The sequence below is a fragment of the Callorhinchus milii genome, unplaced genomic scaffold (genome assembly GCF_018977255.1).
Source record: "Callorhinchus milii isolate IMCB2004 unplaced genomic scaffold, IMCB_Cmil_1.0 Scaffold6, whole genome shotgun sequence".
Lineage (NCBI taxonomy): Eukaryota > Metazoa > Chordata > Chondrichthyes > Chimaeriformes > Callorhinchidae > Callorhinchus > Callorhinchus milii.
In genome coordinates this window covers 21,611,139-21,632,178 of record NW_024704747.1, presented here as the reverse complement: position 1 = coordinate 21,632,178, position 21,040 = coordinate 21,611,139, and the positions used below count along the sequence as shown (strand labels likewise).

Below are 21,040 nucleotides of genomic sequence, written 5' to 3'. Positions count from 1 at the left end.
ATGTCATACATACCTTAAAAAATTTCCCCAGGGCAATGTAGTCCAATCCATCAGAGCAATTAAATACCACACACTGCTTGGCCACAGCCTTCGCTAAGTCTTTAGTCGTCTCAGTCTTACCAGTGCCTGCTGGTCCTTCAGGTGCTCCTCCAAGATGAAGATGTAGAGCACCAAACAAAGTTCTGGACATTCATGACAAAAAGTACATGCAGTACAAATATATGCAAATATATTGGAAAATTAACTAACTGGAATTTTAACATCCACATTAAAAATAATAATATATGCTTTAATTTGAAAATAAGTGCAATTTTACCTGTTAATTGTAACTTTGAACATATTAGAGATATCCACTAGTATTCAATATTGTACACACATTTCAAATTTGTCTTTCTAGACTATTTCAGTATCCTTACTAAGAACAATATTAAAGCAGCAGTTTTTTTNATTTGTATAAATGTTATTCACCTGTAGCATCTGTCTGTAAGTGGAGTGATAACCAGGCGTGGTGTATTTCCAAGGTATTCATATCCATAGGGAAGACCTGCATTAATCATTTTTGTCTGAAGCTGATCTTGCTTTAAAGCGAAGAGTAAAAGAAATATTCAACAAGGTCATTCGATTTGTCAAGAAAATAAAAAAGCGGTGATTGGCACATCTCAATTTTTCAATTGATCTAATATAAAGTAAAAATGATCACAAGAATTTATATAAAGTAGCACCATTAAATTCACAGAAATGTAAACATTAAGAGATAGATACTTATGCATACTTTTTTAGCAAAACATTATTATTGAAGATGACATCAGAATTTATTTACAAAAAATTAGCAGAACATTATTTCAATATTCATTTGATTTCCTTAAAATCATAAGAGCAATGGAAGGGTTGATGTGGACGTGCAATGGAAGGATGCATGTGCATGAGGAAATGAGAACCAGGGGACATGATTATATATAACACACAGCTAAACAACAGAAATGACAATTTCACACAGATTCATTCATTGGACCCATGTTTTACTATCTTTATCATTTACCAAGCCTGGCTTCACTGTGGGAAAGAAAACTCTGGTTTCACAGCATCAACCTTCCCGAAGAAACACAAATCTTTGATATAAATTTTTCTGAGTGATATATTTTACAAGGCAGCAATTTTTCAAGTAAATGGAAGCAAGACTAACAACAGTTGATATGCATTTGAGCAGGGAGGCAAATGGTTTGAAATGTCTCACCCCAGTCATCACAATATGATAATAATAATCCTTGAATTTGATATAGCTCTGCTCACATCTTCTAGACATCTCAAAGCGCTTCACGGAATATACTGTAAAGTGAATTTGTGGGTGAAACGCGGAAGGCAATTGCGCACAGCAGTGTCCCACAAACAGCCGTGGGTTGAAGTGACCAATTTTTTATTGGGTTTTTTNCTTGCGGGATTATTATCAGGTGTGTGGTGTAATGAAATTTGCCCAAGGTTTCGACCTGCGGGGAATCAAACCCAGATCTCTCGCTGGTAAGGCTAGTGCTCTAACCACTGAGCTACAGGGCATTGTTTAACTCTTAAATAATGCAATTAGGCTAACAAGAATTGTTCTTTTCTACAAACAATTTATGTGGTACAGTAGTTTGCAAATATTCACTCACCTCCCAATAGTATCTCAGCTGGCTCAACCATTCAAAGTCATTTTCATCACTGATTTGTTTCTTTACCAGGACTGTCAAGACATCTCTGGCATGAACATCCAGTACAACCAAAGCCCCAAGAGTGACCCGATTCTGTTTGGACAGCTTTCCACGCACTAAAGTGACAATGTCTTCAATCTGCTTATTATTCTGCTCCAGGTAGCTCTCCAGGGACTGAAGTAAAACAGGATACATCAATTAACTGCTTGCAATAAAGATCAAAGTATATAGTCACTTCTCAATCTATCCCACACAGGGCAGACAAAAATGTTACTTTATTTTAATATCCACAATTCTTTCTTAAAATACCCATAAATATAATTCAAATTACTGAAATTTATTCTAATTTAAATTAAAACCATAATGCAACAATAAAAACATAATATAACATTATATCTTTGTTACTATACTGAATGTGTTCTGCTGCTTGCAGTGCCATTTGTTTAATTGAATAGACAGAATCAAGGACAATGTCTGGTCATTATAGTAAGTTTGAAAAGGACAACATTTAAAAATTAGAACTGAAAAATCACAGCTAAAAATTTGAAAGCACAAGTCAACTATTAGCAAAACAGACGTTTTTCTATTATTTTCTCTTTATATCAGTGAAAAAACTTACACTCTGTCCACCTTTAATGGAATTCTGAACTTCATTTGTCCAAAAGATCTGTGAGACACACAGCACAGTCTGGCCAGGCCAAGCTCTCACCCAATCTATTCGTTCGTTTTTTGGATAAGCGGCGATCGCTTCACCGATAACCTTTTAATAATTAGAAAACAAACCCAAACATTTTTTTAAACACTGGTACTGTTACTATATTAATATTTTTATTGCTTTTCCACGTTCGGGGAGAGTGAAATGAAGAAATAGGATGAAATGTTTCAGCGTTTCATGTTCCTTGTGATATTCGACGGGTCAGAAGTTCATTTCCCACGATTCAATGTAGTCGCATGCGGCGACAAGTCAAGACACTTCATTTCCTGCACTTGTTTCAAATGGAACACTGAGCATGGTTATTTCAGTGCAGCCGGTAAGTGCACATGCATCAATGGCTCAGAACTTCTTTTCGCACGTTCTTTTCAATGCAGCTGGTAAGTGCGATATCGGCTTTACAAGTTAGGAGATGATTTGCTTCATAAAATAAAACTAGCATAAATAAATCCAAGTGTTTTTTTGGTAAGAAACTGACTGGGATTTGGGTGTATGTACGATTTAATGGATTATATGAGTTATAAAGAAAGACTTGCGCGAGGTTTACTGTACATCAATGCACAAACTACAGAACAGTAAATTGTACAAACTAGTACATTGGGAAAAAACTTCAAGTGTATCTATTCAGTAATAAAGTGGTATCTGCATTTCACAGGCCAAGTGTGGCCAAATGGAAGAACAGGCATCTTACTTTGTGAATGGATCTGACCATGGCTGACTCTAGTTCCAACAGCCACTTTTCTACTTGACCTCTAGCTTTAGCAGTAGAAATGGTATCAATGAGTTCCACCATTTCATCCTCACTGCTTGTCATGTGGGTAATATCCAAGACATCAGTAAATGCAACTTTTGCAATGCCCTCAAAGCACTTCTTCAAATGAGGTTGTACTCTGTAGGAAGACACAAAGTGATCAGTTTGAAATGTACAGTTTAAAACCGTATACAGTACTGGAAAACAAGCTTAGCAAAATTTTAACTTTACCGAGATACAAAAGATTTCCTTTCCCCATTATCTTTCATTATCTTTTGTTCACCGAGTATTCCCATATTAAAACTATAAGGTGTTAAACTGTAGAAAATAGTGTTGAAAAGCATAGTGGATGATTTTCCACTATGCAAGTAGTCAGGCTTAATGTGGGCAGGAAATAGTTAAAGCTTCTGTATGGAGCTCTCTTTTGGTCCTGCTGGTAATGGACATACTAAAATATTTAACAGTAAAGTGTTGCAACACATATGCTACATTCAAATGTGTTATATTGTTAGCAGACTTGAGTTCAAGCCAGCTGGCCATGCAGTGATGCGGAAACTAAACTTTATTGTTAAGTTTGAAACTACCACCCATGAGCATAAATTCACCAAAAGTTCTGCACAAGCGAGGATTCTATTTTTTTCCCCCCGGAGTAGAATTTTTTCTTAAAAAATTGTTTTTACTGGGCATTGCATTGATAAGACTTATTTTTTAATGCACTTTACCACCTCATGTGTTTTTGAACCTCAATTCAGAAATACGGAAACAATTGTTCTTCCGATTAAAATATTCCAACACCAGAGGTAAACCTTTACCACTCTGGTGAGCATGGTTCAGAAAATGGCACACCAGGGGAGGCCAGAAGAAACCATCAAACCAATTAAGGCTTCAGTGATAGCTTCCATACGAACATTTCTCTTGTAAATTCATGCTAAATGGATAACTCACAACTCAGAAAAAAAAGCAAATTCTTGTAACATAAAATAATGATCCTTGTATTTGATATAGCGCTTTTCACATCTTCTAGACGTCTCAAAGCGCTTCACAGATTATACTGTAAAGTGAATTGACTGTATATTTGTGGGTGATACTGTTTGCATAACCTAGCGGCATGTATATACCTCAGGAAAAGTAACAATGGAAATGGAGCCCAAGAAAGAAAAATGTAACAGCAGAACTTAAACCACAGTGTTTTGTCAATTGTACAATTTTGATTATACTTTGTAGCTTTTTTGCCTGAATTAAGGATTTTATGTTATGTGAGCTAGAGTTGTTCTCATTTTGCAAATGTAAATTATGTTGTAGGTTTTCCCCAAAAAATGCTTTTATTAATACCAAATTATTGTAAAATTGACTAATTTATTACTATTTGAAATTCTTTGGATAGCAGGTATTCAGGGCATCTGAGTGTCTTTTTAACCTTGGCTGAATCCAGTTCAAAATGATAGAAAAACAAACCCTTTGCCATCACAGTTGAGGACATCTTATATGAAATGAGTTAACAGTATCAACCCACTGCACACATCGACCAAAATTTAGCAAAAATATACACTAGTTCAGCTGTCTCACTCAGAGAAGTCAGACAAATAACAATGAAAGGAATAGAAAAAGTTACCCTGGTACAGCAGGGACCACGTTTCCAAGTATTGGGTTAAGATTTTAAAGAATAGAGAGAGAATTACTTGGGAACAAGTTACCTGGGAACATTATCTAGCAGAAGTCATTTATAACAATTATATGCAGTATTCCTTGACAACCTGATTATTGCTCCAAATGCACATGCATTACATGCATATCATGTACCAAATTAAATCTAACCTGGTAGGATCTTTGGTCTCTGAAAGGATCTCCAGCAACTCATCATTGGATAAGAAGAAGAATCGTGGGAAATAGAGGCGCTTTTTTTCTAGGTAGTCATTAAGGCCTTTTAGGATTAAATCTAGAAGATCGTTTGATTTTTTTAGTCTGTCAATCATTTTTTCGATGGAAACTACAGCTAGAACATGCCTGTCCTGCAAAGGTAACATTTCACTTGTTATAGTGGATTCCATTCAGAATATCTTAAAATTAGAATCTAAATCCAGCTAAGTAACATTGTAATTTCTTTTGTCAATATGTCACCTACTTTATTTCTAAATGTTTTGATCCATAATATTAAAAACTATCCAAGTTCTAATGTAAACAAAACTTTTTTTGAAAAGAATTTCATTGATATATTCAAGACTTTTGTTAATGTTGAGAAAAGTTAGACTGAAAATAACTTTCACAAAAAATTGTTGAGCCCAAATTATCTGCATTGTTGTAAAACCTGGAGTATGTATGTGTCACACAAGAATAAAACTCACACTTACACTGTGTAATACCAGGCAATAAATCACTGCTCACATAAATCCAAGTTACAGTTAAAATTCAGAAATGTATGTACCAATTATACATCAGAATCCAATGGATGTTTTCTCCTTTTGCTTTTGAAGAATCTTGTAAACTGTCAAGCTAGAATTCAAGCATGCAGTATGTGCTAAGTTTCCAACAAGCCTGAATATACAGAACAAAACTGCCAATATTTTAGAACCAGTTTACAATCTAATTCAGAAGTTGTAAGGAAGGTTAGTTTGGGAAATTGAATAATGCACATTCAGAAGTGCTTATTCAATTGGAAGCACATTATTAAGGTATAACAGGGATCGCTTTATTCTACAAGTCACACCTGACCTGAAAAGCAAAAGAATGTGCTTAATCCTGACACATCCTTTTGACCTATATAAATTCATTTGGTTGTTGTTGACACCAACATACAGGAAGAAAAAGTATAACAATAAAATGTGCTATAGTATTTAAACCATTACAGTATTGTAATAAACCTGCTCACAATACTTTTCAGCTTTATGCGGAAACAACTCCTTTCAGCACTTTCTTCCTCGGGAAGATGTTTTACAAACAATTGCCAATGAACAAATTATTCGGTAGAAGAACTAAAATGCATTTAAATCACTGATTTGATTTACCATTAATTCCCCTAAATAAAATAGCTACATTTTTCTGCTCTTATGTTGTCATTTACATGTTTATGGGAGCCATTTTTATTGCCTTTTAAATACACACCAGCGTTGCTAATTGAATGCCCACATTATGCACAGGTCAAGAACAAAGGTGTTCAAAGAAAAATTCCTTGTCATTTTCCCAGCATTTGCATATTGACCTCAGCAGTTATTAACACACAGCTTAATAGTGCTCTTCACCACATGCAGATAATTGAATTCCAAGAGTAAAGGCAATTAAAATATAAGCACACATTATTATAGATTATTGCTTCAACAAACTTACAACATTCAAAAAGAAAGCATATCTAGTTGGAACATAATATATTATACTGCTTCTTCCATACGCAAGATAACAATCTAGAACCAACCAACATCCAAATTTAGGAAATTCAATCAGAATATATCTCAATAAAACATAAGCCATAAAAGTTTGGACGTGGTAGAAGGTTGATTCATACTGACTGACGTCACAGTCTCAGTCTGGGCATCAATATGATGGGCTAGAGAAACCAACATTAGTATGTCCCTCAAAACAGTGGTATTGTGAAAAAGGAGGAAAGCCATTTATACATTTTTCAAATATTTGTTTTGGGAAAGTTTCAATCCTTTTTGTTTGTCACATAATATTTACAATATTATTATTCATTGGAAACGGCATTTTGTCTTATTTTTACTTTTATAGATTGCATCAAAATCTGGATCAAATTTTATTGAGGTAATCCTCCTTAATAAAAAAGATGGCAAGTGTGAAATTAGAATCATTGTTCTCTGACACGAAGTTTTATTTCTACACAATAATCCAAGAAGCCCAAAGCATCTGACAGGGGATTCTAAGTGCCCAGCAGATGATAACAATAAGCCAGAGGTGCGAGGAGGAAGGGGAAACATATGCAAAAATAAATCATGAGTTCAATGTTTTTTTTAAAAAAACAAGCTGCTATCCCAAAGCTCACCCTAGCATTCAGTTTTATTGCAAATACTCGTACTGGACTATGAAATAAAAAAAACTAACTTTTCTTGTTTAAATATTTAAGAATAAAATGAAATAAGGTTGTAATTCTTGTAAAATTACATAAAAGATACCCATTACATTTACTTTACTAGTCATGATGTGCCAAAATATGCTGCCCAGTTTGGTTTTGCTAACATTAAATAAGAGCGAATATTATAAATGTTTTTGATCCTTAAACTGTGAAGCACCTAATAATATACAGAAAATGGTGCCATTATAACTCATATCTCATAAGAATTTTGGTTTGAGATATGTATCAATAATTTTTTTTTCTTTCATGTTGTTTCTTTTATGGTGTTCCTGTAAACTAGGTATCCAACTCTTTGCTTTTCTTAAATTTCTGATCAGTTGCACAATAATTGCTCAACGACAACTCTTTCCGTTCAAATGGACCTGCATTTGCTTTCTCATTGTAGCAATGAGCTCTGAATGAGATTGCAACTCTGCTTTTTGCAATTGTCTGCTGCATTTTGCCCACAAAATACACTGTCAATTCACTTTACAGTATGTTCCATGAAGTGCTTTGAGAAGCCCCGAAGACGTGATAAGGCGCTTTACCAAATGCAAGTATTATTATTATTATAATAACTCAGCAAAGCTGAGATAGGAATTGAACCTACTATGTTCCTTTGCTGCAAGGTACATTGCTATATTTGGATTTCATGGCCAGAAAATTATATTAAATAACACTCAAGAAAGTACGGATTAAAACTATTTTGTGATATAGAAAAAAAGATGCACATAAACTATTGGACTTAAAAGTTTGAAGATATTCTTCAGATTTATAAAGCACTTCAAATTCATCCTGTGTCTATAAAGTTTCAATCCAGTATTTGGGGTGTTGATCTATGTGCTTGTAGGTTTAGCAGTTTGACAATATGTGCTTGCAATGGGAAATTGTATTAACTGTGCATATCATCAAAACATACTGAGCTCACTGCCACACAAAGCAACATTTTTATTGTGCTGAAGTACATAGACTTTTGGCAGTTATATTCTAGTTAATATGTACAATTAAACACCGCTATAATACATTTTGAAACATCGCATGCAGTTCCATGGTTCGTTCTTTTACAATAGGTCAAAACAATTTCAGTTGATGGAATCCTTCTTGTCATTTGCCAATGGATTCGCTGTGCCCTTTATTCTGAGTAGTTGACGGTTTAATAATACTTTTCACCAAGGCTGACACGTTTTACCCCAGACCAGTGAAGTTAATTGAATTTCTAAAGAGAAGCGTGTTAACACTTTCTTATTTCAATTCATCCATGTTTGAAGGCTTGCTGCATAATGAGCTGGTGACATGAGACAAGAAATACTTTTCTACAACAGGATCAGACATAGCTAAATTGATCTCACATTTTAAAAAGTTGGAAGTTCACTGACCAAACCAGCACCATATATGTGATATATTTTATGGCTAAAATTTTCTTCCAATTATTCTATGCAAATTGTGAATTAAACATCCCTATAATAAAAAAACTAGAATTATTATATTCATTAGAATGCCCTATTTATCTTTATACATAAAGTATCACTGATAAAGTATTTTTATTCCTGATTGGTTTACGATTGAAAAGATAAAACCATGTTTAAAACTGAAACATATTGGTGATATTGGATTGTCTAAGTAATTTCACATATACAACAAATCCATTAGTCATGAGCTGTGTTGCTTTAAGTGGCTTAGCATAAAGATTTGTAAGAGTAAAAGTTAACACACCATCAGTATAATGTTCTGTTTATTAAAATCTATTAAGAGTCTGTCATGTGATGCAAGTCAGTAAGTAACAACTAATTAGATGCAGTCTTTCACTTCAGTTAGTTATAACCTTTTTGGGCAATAGAAACATATTAACACAAATTACTATTCAACTTACCACAATGACTTGCTTCATGAGCTCTTTCCAAGTCTTATCAACGGTAGTGAATCGCCTTCCTTCTTCAGGCATCTGGGCCATAATGTCAGGGGAGCTGAAAATAGGTTCCAGATAGAGCCATGTTGCCTGTACTTTTAAACATTCATCCATGATCTCCTGCAGCAGCAACAGCTTACCTTCCCAGTCCCTGAGATATACAACAATTAGTTGTGCTTGTGGGATTCTTTAGGATAACTTACTCTAATTCTTCTTTTTATAATTTTCACAATTAGGAATATAATTAGGAAACTACATAATTTGTCTGTCCTTTTAAGAGGCCTTTAAGGTTATATCACAATTCATAAATATACAACTGAGAAATTGAACGATACAAGTTGCTTCATTTCCGGCAGTATCAACAATAAAGAGCATTTACTTCACAAGAACAAGGCACATGATTACCATACTTGAGGTTCTTAACTTAATAAATTGGCTTCCACTTTATGTACTAAAATTATATTCAAAAATGAAAGTGGGCAGATTCTTAACTCTTCTCAGATTGTGATTCAGGCTAACTAAACACCTGGTTTCCAGTAAGACAAAAATGTTTTGAGGGGAGCCACTGTGCATGGGTCTAAACAGGATGCCTTAGATGAGCTAATTAATGTTTTCTCATTCCTACTTTCTTAAATGGACACAATCCATTTCTCTCAGGAATTAAGGGGGGAAAAAAAGCTAGAGATGGCCATGTGAAAAAACAATGGGACGGGACATGGTATTGAACTATAAGGCATCCTTATGAATTCTCAGTTACCTGCCTAACATTTACGCAACTATAGTGTACAGAGGATAAGGAATGAAGGAGGAACTTAAGATTTGCACTGGAAAATTTGTTTTATGTTTGCTCAAAATTGTTCAATATTTTTTCAAATAAAATTTATTTTAAATATAATTAGACCTTTTCTAATATTCACAGCTTGGAAAATAATCATTTAGAAATAACTAAAAATGAACTACCGGATTTCCTTCTCAAATGGCTTTATAAAAGGAGATCCACGCATGGTCTGTGTCTTCACAATATGGTCATCTAACAACATCTGGATGTCATCAACAGCAGAAAGTATGTAAGTTCCTGTTTCTCGATATGCAATAAGAACAAATTCCATTTCATCCCATTCAGCCATCATTTTTTCCAAGGCTCTCTCCAAAGAATATTCTTTGCTAGCACTCTCACTAACACTGTCAAACTTGTCTAAGAAAGGTTCAAGATTCATCGTGATAAACTTGGAAACAGTTGTGTCTTCAGTCGGTTTCAGTGAATACCCCACAATGTCAGATAAGGCACCCCAGTGACGGTCCCGAAGACCAGGATTGCAAACAACCTGGATGAGAGGTATATGCTGTTTAAAATCTTCTACTTTGTCCTTAATCTGTTTGGCAATTTTTAATCCATTTGGTGAGTCTCCAAAGGATCTTTCCAACTTATACAGACCACGCCAATAGTTTCCTACATCTAGCTCTACTTGATCTGGGTTGACAGCAGAAAGTGGTCCCTCCATCCAACTTTTGTATTTGGTATTGAACTCTACAGTCATCTCATACAGTTTAAGGTATGGTGAAAGAATATCATTAGTTTGTTTACGTCGAGGATACTGAGATGGAGGCCATCCAAAAGCTTCCTCTTCTGCATTAATCTGATCAACCTAATACAATCAAAAAGAGAATATTGTTAAAATAATCACTTTAAAGGAATATTAACTGACAAAATCTCTCCAGAAAGATTGGCTGAGTTAGTAGCATTCTTGCCTCTGAGTCAGAAGGTTTTGGGTTCAAACTCCTCTTGGGTCTTGAACTCAATCTAAGCTAACAATACAATGCAGTACTAGAGGAGCTTTTTATTGCTGGAGTTGATATCCTTTAGATAAAGATGTTAAAACCATGGGGCCATCCCTCTGTTCTAATATGGAAACTACAACAACAACAACTTGCACTTATAAAGCGCCCTCCACGCAGGGTAGTGTCTCAGAGCACTTAAACTAAAGATTCCATGATACCATTGGAAAAGAGAAGGAAGTTTTTTCCCCAACATTAACTAGTCATTCACACCATGGCTGCTAATGGCATTTCACTGTGTAGTCACCACTCAACAATAATTAGTGAAAAGCATTTGGAGACATTTTAGCACATAAGGCACTATAAAAACGTAGGTTCTTTCTTTTGCCTGTTGGCTGACAGTTAAACAATCATAATTCCAAGTAAATTCAATTACTGCTTGTAGGGCAATGCATTATACATTACTTAATCATAAAATGACTTTCCTATACATGCATATTTGCAGGCAATTAATTATTTGTTTTATTCCTGAAATCGCATGTGATGCACATAAATATCAGTGCACAATCACAGCAGCCCTTGCCCAGTTATAAATAATACTTTAGTATTCTCAATGTTCCTAGCACCAAGTAATGCCATCAGCGATGGAAATTGTGTCATATTAAGCATTTATATAAAGCTCAAAACTCCATGATAGAAGCCATATAATGAAAATAAAAGTGCATGATACATAATAGCAAACAAATTTCTCAATGAACATTACCAAGAATGCATCAACAATTCAATACATGAAGCAGTTAAATCTCAATTGTTTACCTTCCTCCTCTTGAGCTCAAATTCATTTCCCTTATTGTGGCAATGTGTTTACATCAAAAACATTTATCCTACCCCTCCTTAACTGATGACTGCCCAAGAGACTCATGGGCAGCAAAGCACCTCCAACCTCCCACATCCAATGTTTCTAGACAGCAGTGGACCTATATACATGTCTGCTGGGAATGCTGCAAAACAAAGGAAGCATACCCACCCCCACTTCCCAGTGATGGAGTTCAACCTTCTCCAATAAATACGTGACTGAAATATGTATGGAACAAATCCCAAAGAAAAAAAAAACATTGGTCACTGCTTGGTACTGTGGAAAGACCAGACCACCTGATACCCTTTTGAGTGATCTAATGAAATTAAGAATAGGATCTCAGTCTCTTCCCTGTCCAACAAATTCTGTGCCCCCGGAATTTTCTACCTTAAGCACAAATCACTTCCAACATATGCACAGCAACCCCAGCAAGTGCATTTTCCTGCAAGCAGTGTACAATAAAAATATATAATGCTTTCAGAAAATGTGTATCTGTATAAAAATGTTTGAAAAAAATGAAAAACAAATTGTCTTCACAAGAAATAAAACAGCACATTGTTTTCAGCTGGAAAATGTTTGTTTTAAAACTTAGAATAATGACTTTCTTCTGCCTGTGATCTGATACCTTTTCTGCTGCTTGATTCAACTTTGTGTTTAACGCCTGAGCTTTTCGGAGGTATCGGTTGACGTCTGTAATGTCTCCAAAAGTGAAGAATTCCTCCACTTGCTTAGAATAGCTATCCAGTTCATCCAAAAATCTTTCACTGCGAAGCTGAAGATAAAAGGTGAGAAAAGGCAAACATATACATTAAAAACCCACACATTATATATAAATTTTGCAAAAGAAAATAATTCAGCAAACATTTTGATCTTTCAATTTGCTACCAATAATCTTAATAATCAATTTGTTTCGAGGTAGGCTTTTTAAATATAGGCATAATGTACAAAAAGATGATAATCTAAATGCTTTGCACTAAGAAATCAAAAGTATTACTTCAATTATAGCAATAATGCGATGAAAATGTGCAAGCACAGTGTAATGTCAGAAGTATTTCTAAAAACAAACTGTATCTAAGAATACAGTAACTGAAGAAAACAGATATTCTTGTTTCCTTCACCTTGAGTCCCTCTTGGTACTGTAGTTCTTTTTCTGCCACTATTTTTCTATGCTCTTCAAAAATCTCTGCCATTCGTCCCCACCAAAGAAATGTGTTGTTGTTCCGTCGAATTTCAGCGGGGGAAAAGGTAGCGAAATCTAAAAGAAAAGTCAGACGATTCTTGGCTTCCACCAGCTTCTGCTCAAGATCAACCATGTCTTTCCTTTCAACCTGCTTCATATAGGCCTGAATGGAAAATAATAAATCAGTTAGACTTCCAAAGTGTACAAATTTACCATTTTAGTACAAGGAGAATAAGGCAAAATAGATTTTTCTTAAAACATAAACTTTGGAATAAAACAGACAAATATAAAAATAAGATCAAACTGATAAAGTGAGCTAAAATAGAAAGCGAGAACTAGATTAAGCAATATGAATCACAACATGAAAGAGTGTTTCAATATTTATAAAACTGTTGATCAAGAAACAGTATGATCCAAGCATGATCCAACATCAAATGACTGAGAATAGCAGATATCCAAAATGACATAGTTCTGTCTTATTTCACAGAAAACCCAAGAACTTCTCAAAACAAAAACAGAAGCTCATGTACCAAACAATTTTTTATTTATATCTAGTAACTATTAGGAATTTTAGTCCGCTCTGTGAAGCAAAATATTATTTAACCAAATGAAATGGAATAAATGTCACCAGTTTTTCAGTAGGTCAATTGGAGTCCCATAGTGTAGTGGTTAGCGCGCTCGCCTCGCAAGTGGGAGAACCTGTCCCAACAGGTCTCAATGACGTGATAAGGTACTATATCAAATGCAAGGATTATTGTTATGGTATTTTATATGTGTTCACTATGTTAGGGTGGGAGAGAAAAAACTGTCCAGGTACTTTAAAAAATTGTTCGGCTGCAGTGAGTTCAATGTTCCTGTCCTTATTACCATTTAACTCTCTTTTGTTATATTACTATTTAACAAACCACCAAAAAAAAATTACCTTCAGATCCATTAATGCATGTGTATTTGGAGGTGTCGTTAGTGCTTTCTCTGCTATCTTCTCAAACTCAGCACATAACCTGCCATAAGATAGAAAGCAGGAATACTTAAGTTATACTGCAACTATTTGCTTTGCAGCAAATTACTGTTTTGAGTATTTTCAAATGCTGTACCAGCATAATAGCTTTGAATGCAAATTCACATCATGCAAAATGTGATATGTATTTGCTGGCTTTATTCTGTAAGGATACAAATCTCATTGCTCCTGGAATCCCCTTCTCCCCTGCCCTTCAAATCCAGGTAAGGAGCAAGGCTTCAGCACAATTTGCGCAGCTTCAACCCCCACATATACTGCACGCTTGATGGTAAATCATGCCACAAGTGTGGTGCAGATGTTGCATACACGGTAACTTGACTACCACAGATCAAATTAGAGCAATCTGTAACTAATAATATTCAATTAATTTCAAGATACTTAAAATCATATCAAGCCTTCGATAAACATGTATTAGATAGCAGAAGCATACAGGTCCCCAATTCATTCAAAGATAAATAGGCTTCCATCAAGAGAATGCCCATGGGACAGAATACTTCACTAGCGGCAGAGAGCTCCAGATACTCTTTTACTGCTACAAAAATGGTCATAGATCTTGCAACTGCAGCACTCATGACTTATGGGCTTTCAGACTTCTGAAAGAACAGCCATAACTCACAGCTGCCAGTGAGATAGCCTCTATTTATTTGGTTAAAATGAATCTAGGTTGGTACATTGCTATACAAATGATTTATCAACTCTGATGTTTCTTATCTTTTTATTTGATTATCTCGGTTGCTGTCATTATTGTATTAAACGCACAAGATCAGCTATGACTTCAAACCAGACTTACACTAGATAGAACATCTTGTGGCAAACTCTCTTTTAAATGCTTGTTTATAGACTCAGATCAAGTATCAAATATTGAGTACTAAAATTAGAATACTGGAAAGAAAGAAGTCCAAATTCTGGTTCCCCAATTGCTTATCAAACTAGTGTAAAAACAGATTGTACTGTAGATCAATCAGATCGTGCCTTAATTTTATATTATAGCCATCAAAAGGGAAACCCAATCTAAGCCACTCCTGCAACTCTCAAACCACTGTTTATACAAGAACAAATATGTTATTGCTCATCCTCTAAAACAAGAATTTGTTTGTGATCAAAACCTAGAGGAAAAACACAATTTTTAAGAGAAGTGCAGATGCAGACGTCCAACAGCCCATTTGATCCCATCTTTCCAGAATACCCACTCTACCATCTTCCCATCACATAACTTCTCTTTTTCACAAAATGAGTCCAGCATGACCACCCTTCCTAAAAACCCATTCCAGAAGTTAATTACCACATGTGTAACAAAATATTTCCTGATATCTGTTCTACAATTGCCCATCCTACAATTGCCCTTTACAACCCTGAACCAGTGCTCCCTTGCCCAGCTGCTTTCCTGTATTTGAAAGAGATGTGGCCAAATACCCTGATCGCTTTGTATATTACTGCCTTACACACTTCAAACATAGTGAATAACTAACATCTTTTTCCCTTTCAGCATTCCCCTTGACAAGTTTTATCCCATCCATTGAGCAAGTCTGCCTTTTTTTAGTTCCTAAATGCAGAATTTTGTGGGTGATTAGCCCAGATGCATATTTGAATTGGGATTCAATCTTAGCTATCTCAATACATTTTTCTCTGCAAAGCTAACGTTCACTAAATGATACTAACGCCTTATTAATGTCCTGATGGTCTTTAACTACTTTGGCCAGTAGCTTCTCCCGAAGAACTTCTACTCGTTTCACAAGTGCCCTTATGAGTTCATCACAGTGCACCTCAAACATTCCCAAACGAATAACCTGGAAAACAATCAAATGTATATACCAATTTAGGGAGCAGGATGCAAATTTGCTATATTATTCTGCTTTTAAAAAAGCAGTAATCTTACTAGCATCAACCACTACACTAATATCTGTCAATTACAACACAAATTTCCAGTAAATTGTGCAATAACATAATGCATGTACAATTACAAAATTAACCTTTACAGGTAAAGCCATGGTACACACATATTTATACTCTATTTTTATAGATTAACTACACATATTTACCCTTCGAGAACCATATTGAATTTCTTCAAACAGTTTTTGATACTTAATAATTTCTTCCACAGTCTCATTGAATATGTGTGGCTCAATCAGGAACTGCTCTACATCCAGTTCAGATTGCTTGTTTATGAGCATGCTATATTGATCATACAGTCGAAGATGTTCTTGAGGTCCAACACTTTCTTTGTCAATAACATCTATGATTTTTGCTTTGTTTCCCATTAGAATTTCATCCAGGATTATTGGTTTCAGGGTAGATTTGGTACCAGACTGAAACAGAAAATAAAATATTGATTCTTTCACAAAATTTTGTAAAATTATACGTAGAAAGCAAGCATATTACCATTAGGACATATAAGTGTTTGGTTTCAATTCAATTTCAGAAAAATAAAAACAGCAATGCTATTGTATTACATTTAGGTACAATGGAGAAAAAAATTAAAGTTTTTGGCTTTGGCTAAGAAATAAAGTTAAAACATCACTTACCCATTCAGAGTACAACTTTGTCTCAACTCTTGGCACTAGGTTAATGGTTTTCAACATGATATCATAAACGCTCAAGAAGATAATCTCAAAATCCTTGAATTCTGGTTCAAATTGGATACGGTCATTATTTAAGATCATGCGCAAAATGAAACCTGGGTGTTCATACTCACGGGTAGATTCCTAGGTGAAAATCCAAAACATGCACGAATTAAATAAAAATCTGTCAACAATTTTGATTTTAATATTTTGGATATATTTTTGATTTGTAAAATCTCAAGCACTATTCACATAAAATACATATTTGAAAATTCTGTACAAGTATTGTTTTACAAATGTGAACTTTCCAAAACCAGAACTGAAATATTCTATGCTGATAGGTAATATCTCAGTTGCGTACCTATAAGTTCAGGGGAGCAAGGTAAGCTTCAGTTTTATTATTGCACAACACTGCAGGGGTCCTTTAGGGAAGCATATTTAATTCCACTCAATTTCACTTGTTCATTAATTATCTGTAGAGGTCATGATAAGTGATGCTGTTCTATGTTTTGGTGATAATCATATTGGAGAAAATAGATAACTCTACATCTGACAGAAGCAATGTCTGAGTCACTGGAGGCAAACAAGCAGAAAAATGTATTTCGAACTGAAGAGATAAAGTCAATAACACCGTCAACAAAGATTGAACGACCTCAGCTCTAAAGAATTGCAAACTCCATTGAAATATGACATCAATGTTAGCACCTGCAATATTTTGCAAAGTCTATACCTTCCTCTGTTAAAGAACATTGGGACCCTATTTTGTTGGCTACAGAGAAACCCATTATCCTGGACTAAAGTCACGGCCATTTAAAAGTCATCCCATGAAGGGTGCTATATAAATGCAAGTTGTTGTTGTTGAAGTGGTAGGGCACAAAGCAAATTCGCCACAATCATGTGTAACAGTATATGGCACTGAACAATTTTAAAACAAGCTGAAAATTTCTATGCTGCAGCAGCAAGGTGTTTTTTTTGTCAAATGTAGAATAGCAGCCAACATGGTGGCACACAGAAACTGTTGAAGCAATTTCCCAGAGGAACTGAAATTACTTTTTAAAAAAAACTTCCTATGAGACAATACATCCTTAAAAATATGGGAGGGGCACTAGGGACTTAACAAAGAAATAAAGCACAGAAAGATAATAAACCATAGTAAAAATACAAGAGGGAAATGACACATGAAATCACAATTATAAAGAATTGAAAAGATACATCATAAGATAACAAAAGAGGTTTGAATGAAGAATGCCCTTCAGCCCATTTGATCTTAGCCTTCCAAAAATATCCTCCCAACTGACTTCCTGTGATGCATCTTTTAGACACAATCATGACCTGTACACTAACTAGCATGCTGCAACATGGCAGTTTAAAAGATTTGATTCAAATTTTGCTGACTAAAAATTGTAAACAAATTTACAGATTTAATTCAAATTGCAGGGACAAAACTCCAGAAAAACAGCTTCAGAATTCAGATCATTATTGCTTTGTTAATTGTACATACCGGCGACCGTACAATCAGGTTTGTATAATCCTGAATGGATTTCAAAGCTAAACTCTGCAGCTGTGAAGTCATCAGAGTGGCAGCTGAGTTGAAGAAAGCCTCTAGTCTGGTACTGTTATTGGTGGGAAGCAGCTTCCGCTTATTCCCCTGGTAATAAATATTTTGAACCTCAGGAAACCAGCTAAAACATTGGATAGAGACATCAGTGAAAACTGGATATGGAACATCATTTTCTACATTAAGATAAAGATTCATCAGAAATTACAAATATAATGCCTGTGTCTGCATTAACATATTTCAGTTAAATTGAAACATGTATATCTAAATACAGTATTTTTAAAATAAATTTAGTGTGCCTTAAATATTTTTCTAAACTTTCCCGACTGCCTTTCTGCTTCTCATCTGGCCTCCTTAGTCTGGTGTGGTGATTCTAAAGGCACTAGTTATCTACCCACATGGCTACTGTTCATGTGTGAGCTTTGGCTCTGAGTGTCAATAGGCCACTGGGCTGTAGAGGGCTTCACAACTAAGCCTGAACTCTCCTCCCAGCTTCCACACATATCAGGAGCAGGAAGCTTGGCTGTTTTAATTCTTCCCTAACCCTGAGAGGGCCTGAGCTAATTTAGTCTTCCCATGCAACTTTATGATGTATCTCATGACTTATTTCTTTGACTGTGCTTTCAGTCATCTTTACCCTCCCCACCTCTCTCGACTCCCACCCCCATCTTAGACAGCCAACCAGTACTGCTAAGGACTTTGGGACTTCCTCCCAACATGAAAAGCATTATACAGATTTGCATTGTATTATGTCTTGTACTGTATATCTGTTTGAGACCAGCAAACCCAGCATGGACAGGCATTTAAACTGCAACTCTATCCACTATACCATCAGGGCTGCCCCTAAATACTGTATCTTGATTGGACTTTACTGACGCAGGTCGTACTTTTTAAGAAGTTTTTCTTTTACAGCATCAATGTGCTTCATAAACATGACCTGGAATACAGACAGCTCCAGCGCCTTCTGGCGACTCTGAAACTCCTTGACATCAATTAACCGCAAATTCCTTCAAAGAAAAACAAAACAATTATTTTGCATTTGCAATCTATTGCTGCAATGCATTTAATGAATTTCTAAACATTTCAACACAAAATGAAAACTTAAGATTGTAAGCAATTTGTTATTGAAATCAGCACGCTTACAGCTTCAAAATGCAATGCAAAGCAACAAAAATAATTGCATATGTACATTATGATATGGATTTGGGATGTATGGGTCAAATATATTGCAAAAATAAAATAAAAACAATCGAGGATCAATACAAAGGAATTCCCAACTATGTATTTAATAGATTGCTATCTACATGTCATCTCCAGCAACCATGTTACAATAGTAATCACCATACTGGATGCCAATTCCATGCTGTAACCAAAATAAAGATAGTAAGGACCAGAGATTGGCACCAGAGAATTCAATCAGCTCTCCAATCCCTTTATGATCCTACAAAACGTTTTAGAATGCGTTTGAAGAAACCTCTATCATACTTCATTGCAAGATTATTATTAACTAAAAGTCTAAGTTAGAAGGTGATGTTCTTTTTCCTACTTAAGAAATATAGTTATATAAGAACAGCAATTGAGAAAACTGAGAGAATGGCCAACAAACTATTATGATAACTATTTTGATTAGTTTACATATTTATGAAATAAAGAATTAATTACATATATAATTAAGGATAATAAGGTAATGTTAATGTAAAAACTTACTCAAAAGACGTGTGCCAGAGGTCCAGGACAGACAACATTGTGGGATTTATCGCATTTAGGTGTGTCTTCATATAGTTGCGATTTGCCAAAAACGACTTGTGCCAAGGTTTTGGAATTATTGCAATCCTTATAAACATTAAGGTTTACAGGTTATATAAATATTTTTCCAGAGAAAACTGCCTATGGGTAGGGTTTCACAGATCAATCATAAATAATAAAAAAATCTTTTCTTTCAAGAAGTGGCTAAATTTGATTACTTCAGGATTGCTATTTCATTGTAAAGTGTCATACAAAGCCTAAATTCCACCCAATGGTACAAACACTAAAATGCTGCAAATCCACAGCATTAAATCAGTCAGCATCCAAAGGAGAATGCTACCTTGGCAGTTTTAGCTCCTATGTTCTATCATTCAGATGCTAACTGACTAGTTATAGATATGAAGTGTTGCTGGCTTGGTTTCAGGTTTCCAGCAACAGTTCATCTTTTTTATTTTTTTGTGGAATTTGCTTGACCTGTCGAGTTTGCTGATAATCTGTTGCTTGCCTAAGGAAAGTGCGTTAAGAGAACTAGTAAATATTCTATTTTCATATGCTCACAATAATATTTATACAATCACAAATACTTTGATACCTTGGAGAGAATGTGGATGCTCATAGCACAATAAACAGGAAAATAGACTGAATACATATCCCCAGCTATAAAAGCCTTGATCACACAGAAATTCGAGATCTTAGATTAAAAACATACTTTACCTGGAGCAAAACCTCAGTAAAACAAATAGTTTGGCATAAAAACATGAATATATACAAATATTCTATCACTAAAATCTGATGAAAAAGACAAAACTGTTTCACTTAGATATTGACAGTTTTTTTTATAAAAATTATTTTTGACCCTACATCTCAGTGACACTGCTACATGATTAGAATATAAATTAGAAGGAATTCTAAATATTCTATTGCTATGTTCACATTACAGAGCCACTTGAGGGTCACTTTAATGTACAACTAGCTACATTCAGAATCATAGAATTATACAACACAGAAGGTGGACATTCGGCCCATCGTGAAAAAAGAAACCCCAAGACTTCCTTTTTTGAATTCCACACATGCAAGGAATGTATGCTATCAATGTGTAAATGGCACAACAAATTCCAGAACTGCATACATAACATAACATGTAGGAGCAGGAGTAGGCCATTCGGCCCTTCGAGCCTGCCCCGCCATTCAATCATGGCTGATCGTCTAATCTAACTCCAGCTAATAACCTAAC

General features: G+C 35.0%; 1 protein-coding gene across 1 annotated transcript in view; it reads right to left on the bottom strand.

Annotated features, from left to right (window-relative positions):
* dnah7 (dynein, axonemal, heavy chain 7) overlaps positions 1–21,040 on the bottom strand; it is a 77,061-nt gene that overhangs the window by 50,852 nt on the left and 5,169 nt on the right. Inside the window, exons 5-21 of the mRNA XM_042336076.1 lie at positions 19,768–19,893; positions 18,948–19,067; positions 18,004–18,184; positions 16,458–16,646; positions 15,984–16,250; positions 15,604–15,731; positions 13,849–13,927; positions 12,865–13,089; positions 12,372–12,518; positions 10,075–10,760; positions 9,079–9,265; positions 4,964–5,157; positions 3,089–3,287; positions 2,305–2,445; positions 1,643–1,859; positions 469–574; positions 14–182 (exon numbers count right to left, since the gene is read on the bottom strand). Of these exons, the coding sequence (XP_042192010.1) occupies positions 14–182; positions 469–574; positions 1,643–1,859; positions 2,305–2,445; positions 3,089–3,287; positions 4,964–5,157; positions 9,079–9,265; positions 10,075–10,760; positions 12,372–12,518; positions 12,865–13,089; positions 13,849–13,927; positions 15,604–15,731; positions 15,984–16,250; positions 16,458–16,646; positions 18,004–18,184; positions 18,948–19,067; positions 19,768–19,893 (3,361 nt within the window). The remainder of the gene's footprint in view (positions 1–13; positions 183–468; positions 575–1,642; positions 1,860–2,304; positions 2,446–3,088; positions 3,288–4,963; positions 5,158–9,078; positions 9,266–10,074; positions 10,761–12,371; positions 12,519–12,864; positions 13,090–13,848; positions 13,928–15,603; positions 15,732–15,983; positions 16,251–16,457; positions 16,647–18,003; positions 18,185–18,947; positions 19,068–19,767; positions 19,894–21,040) is intronic.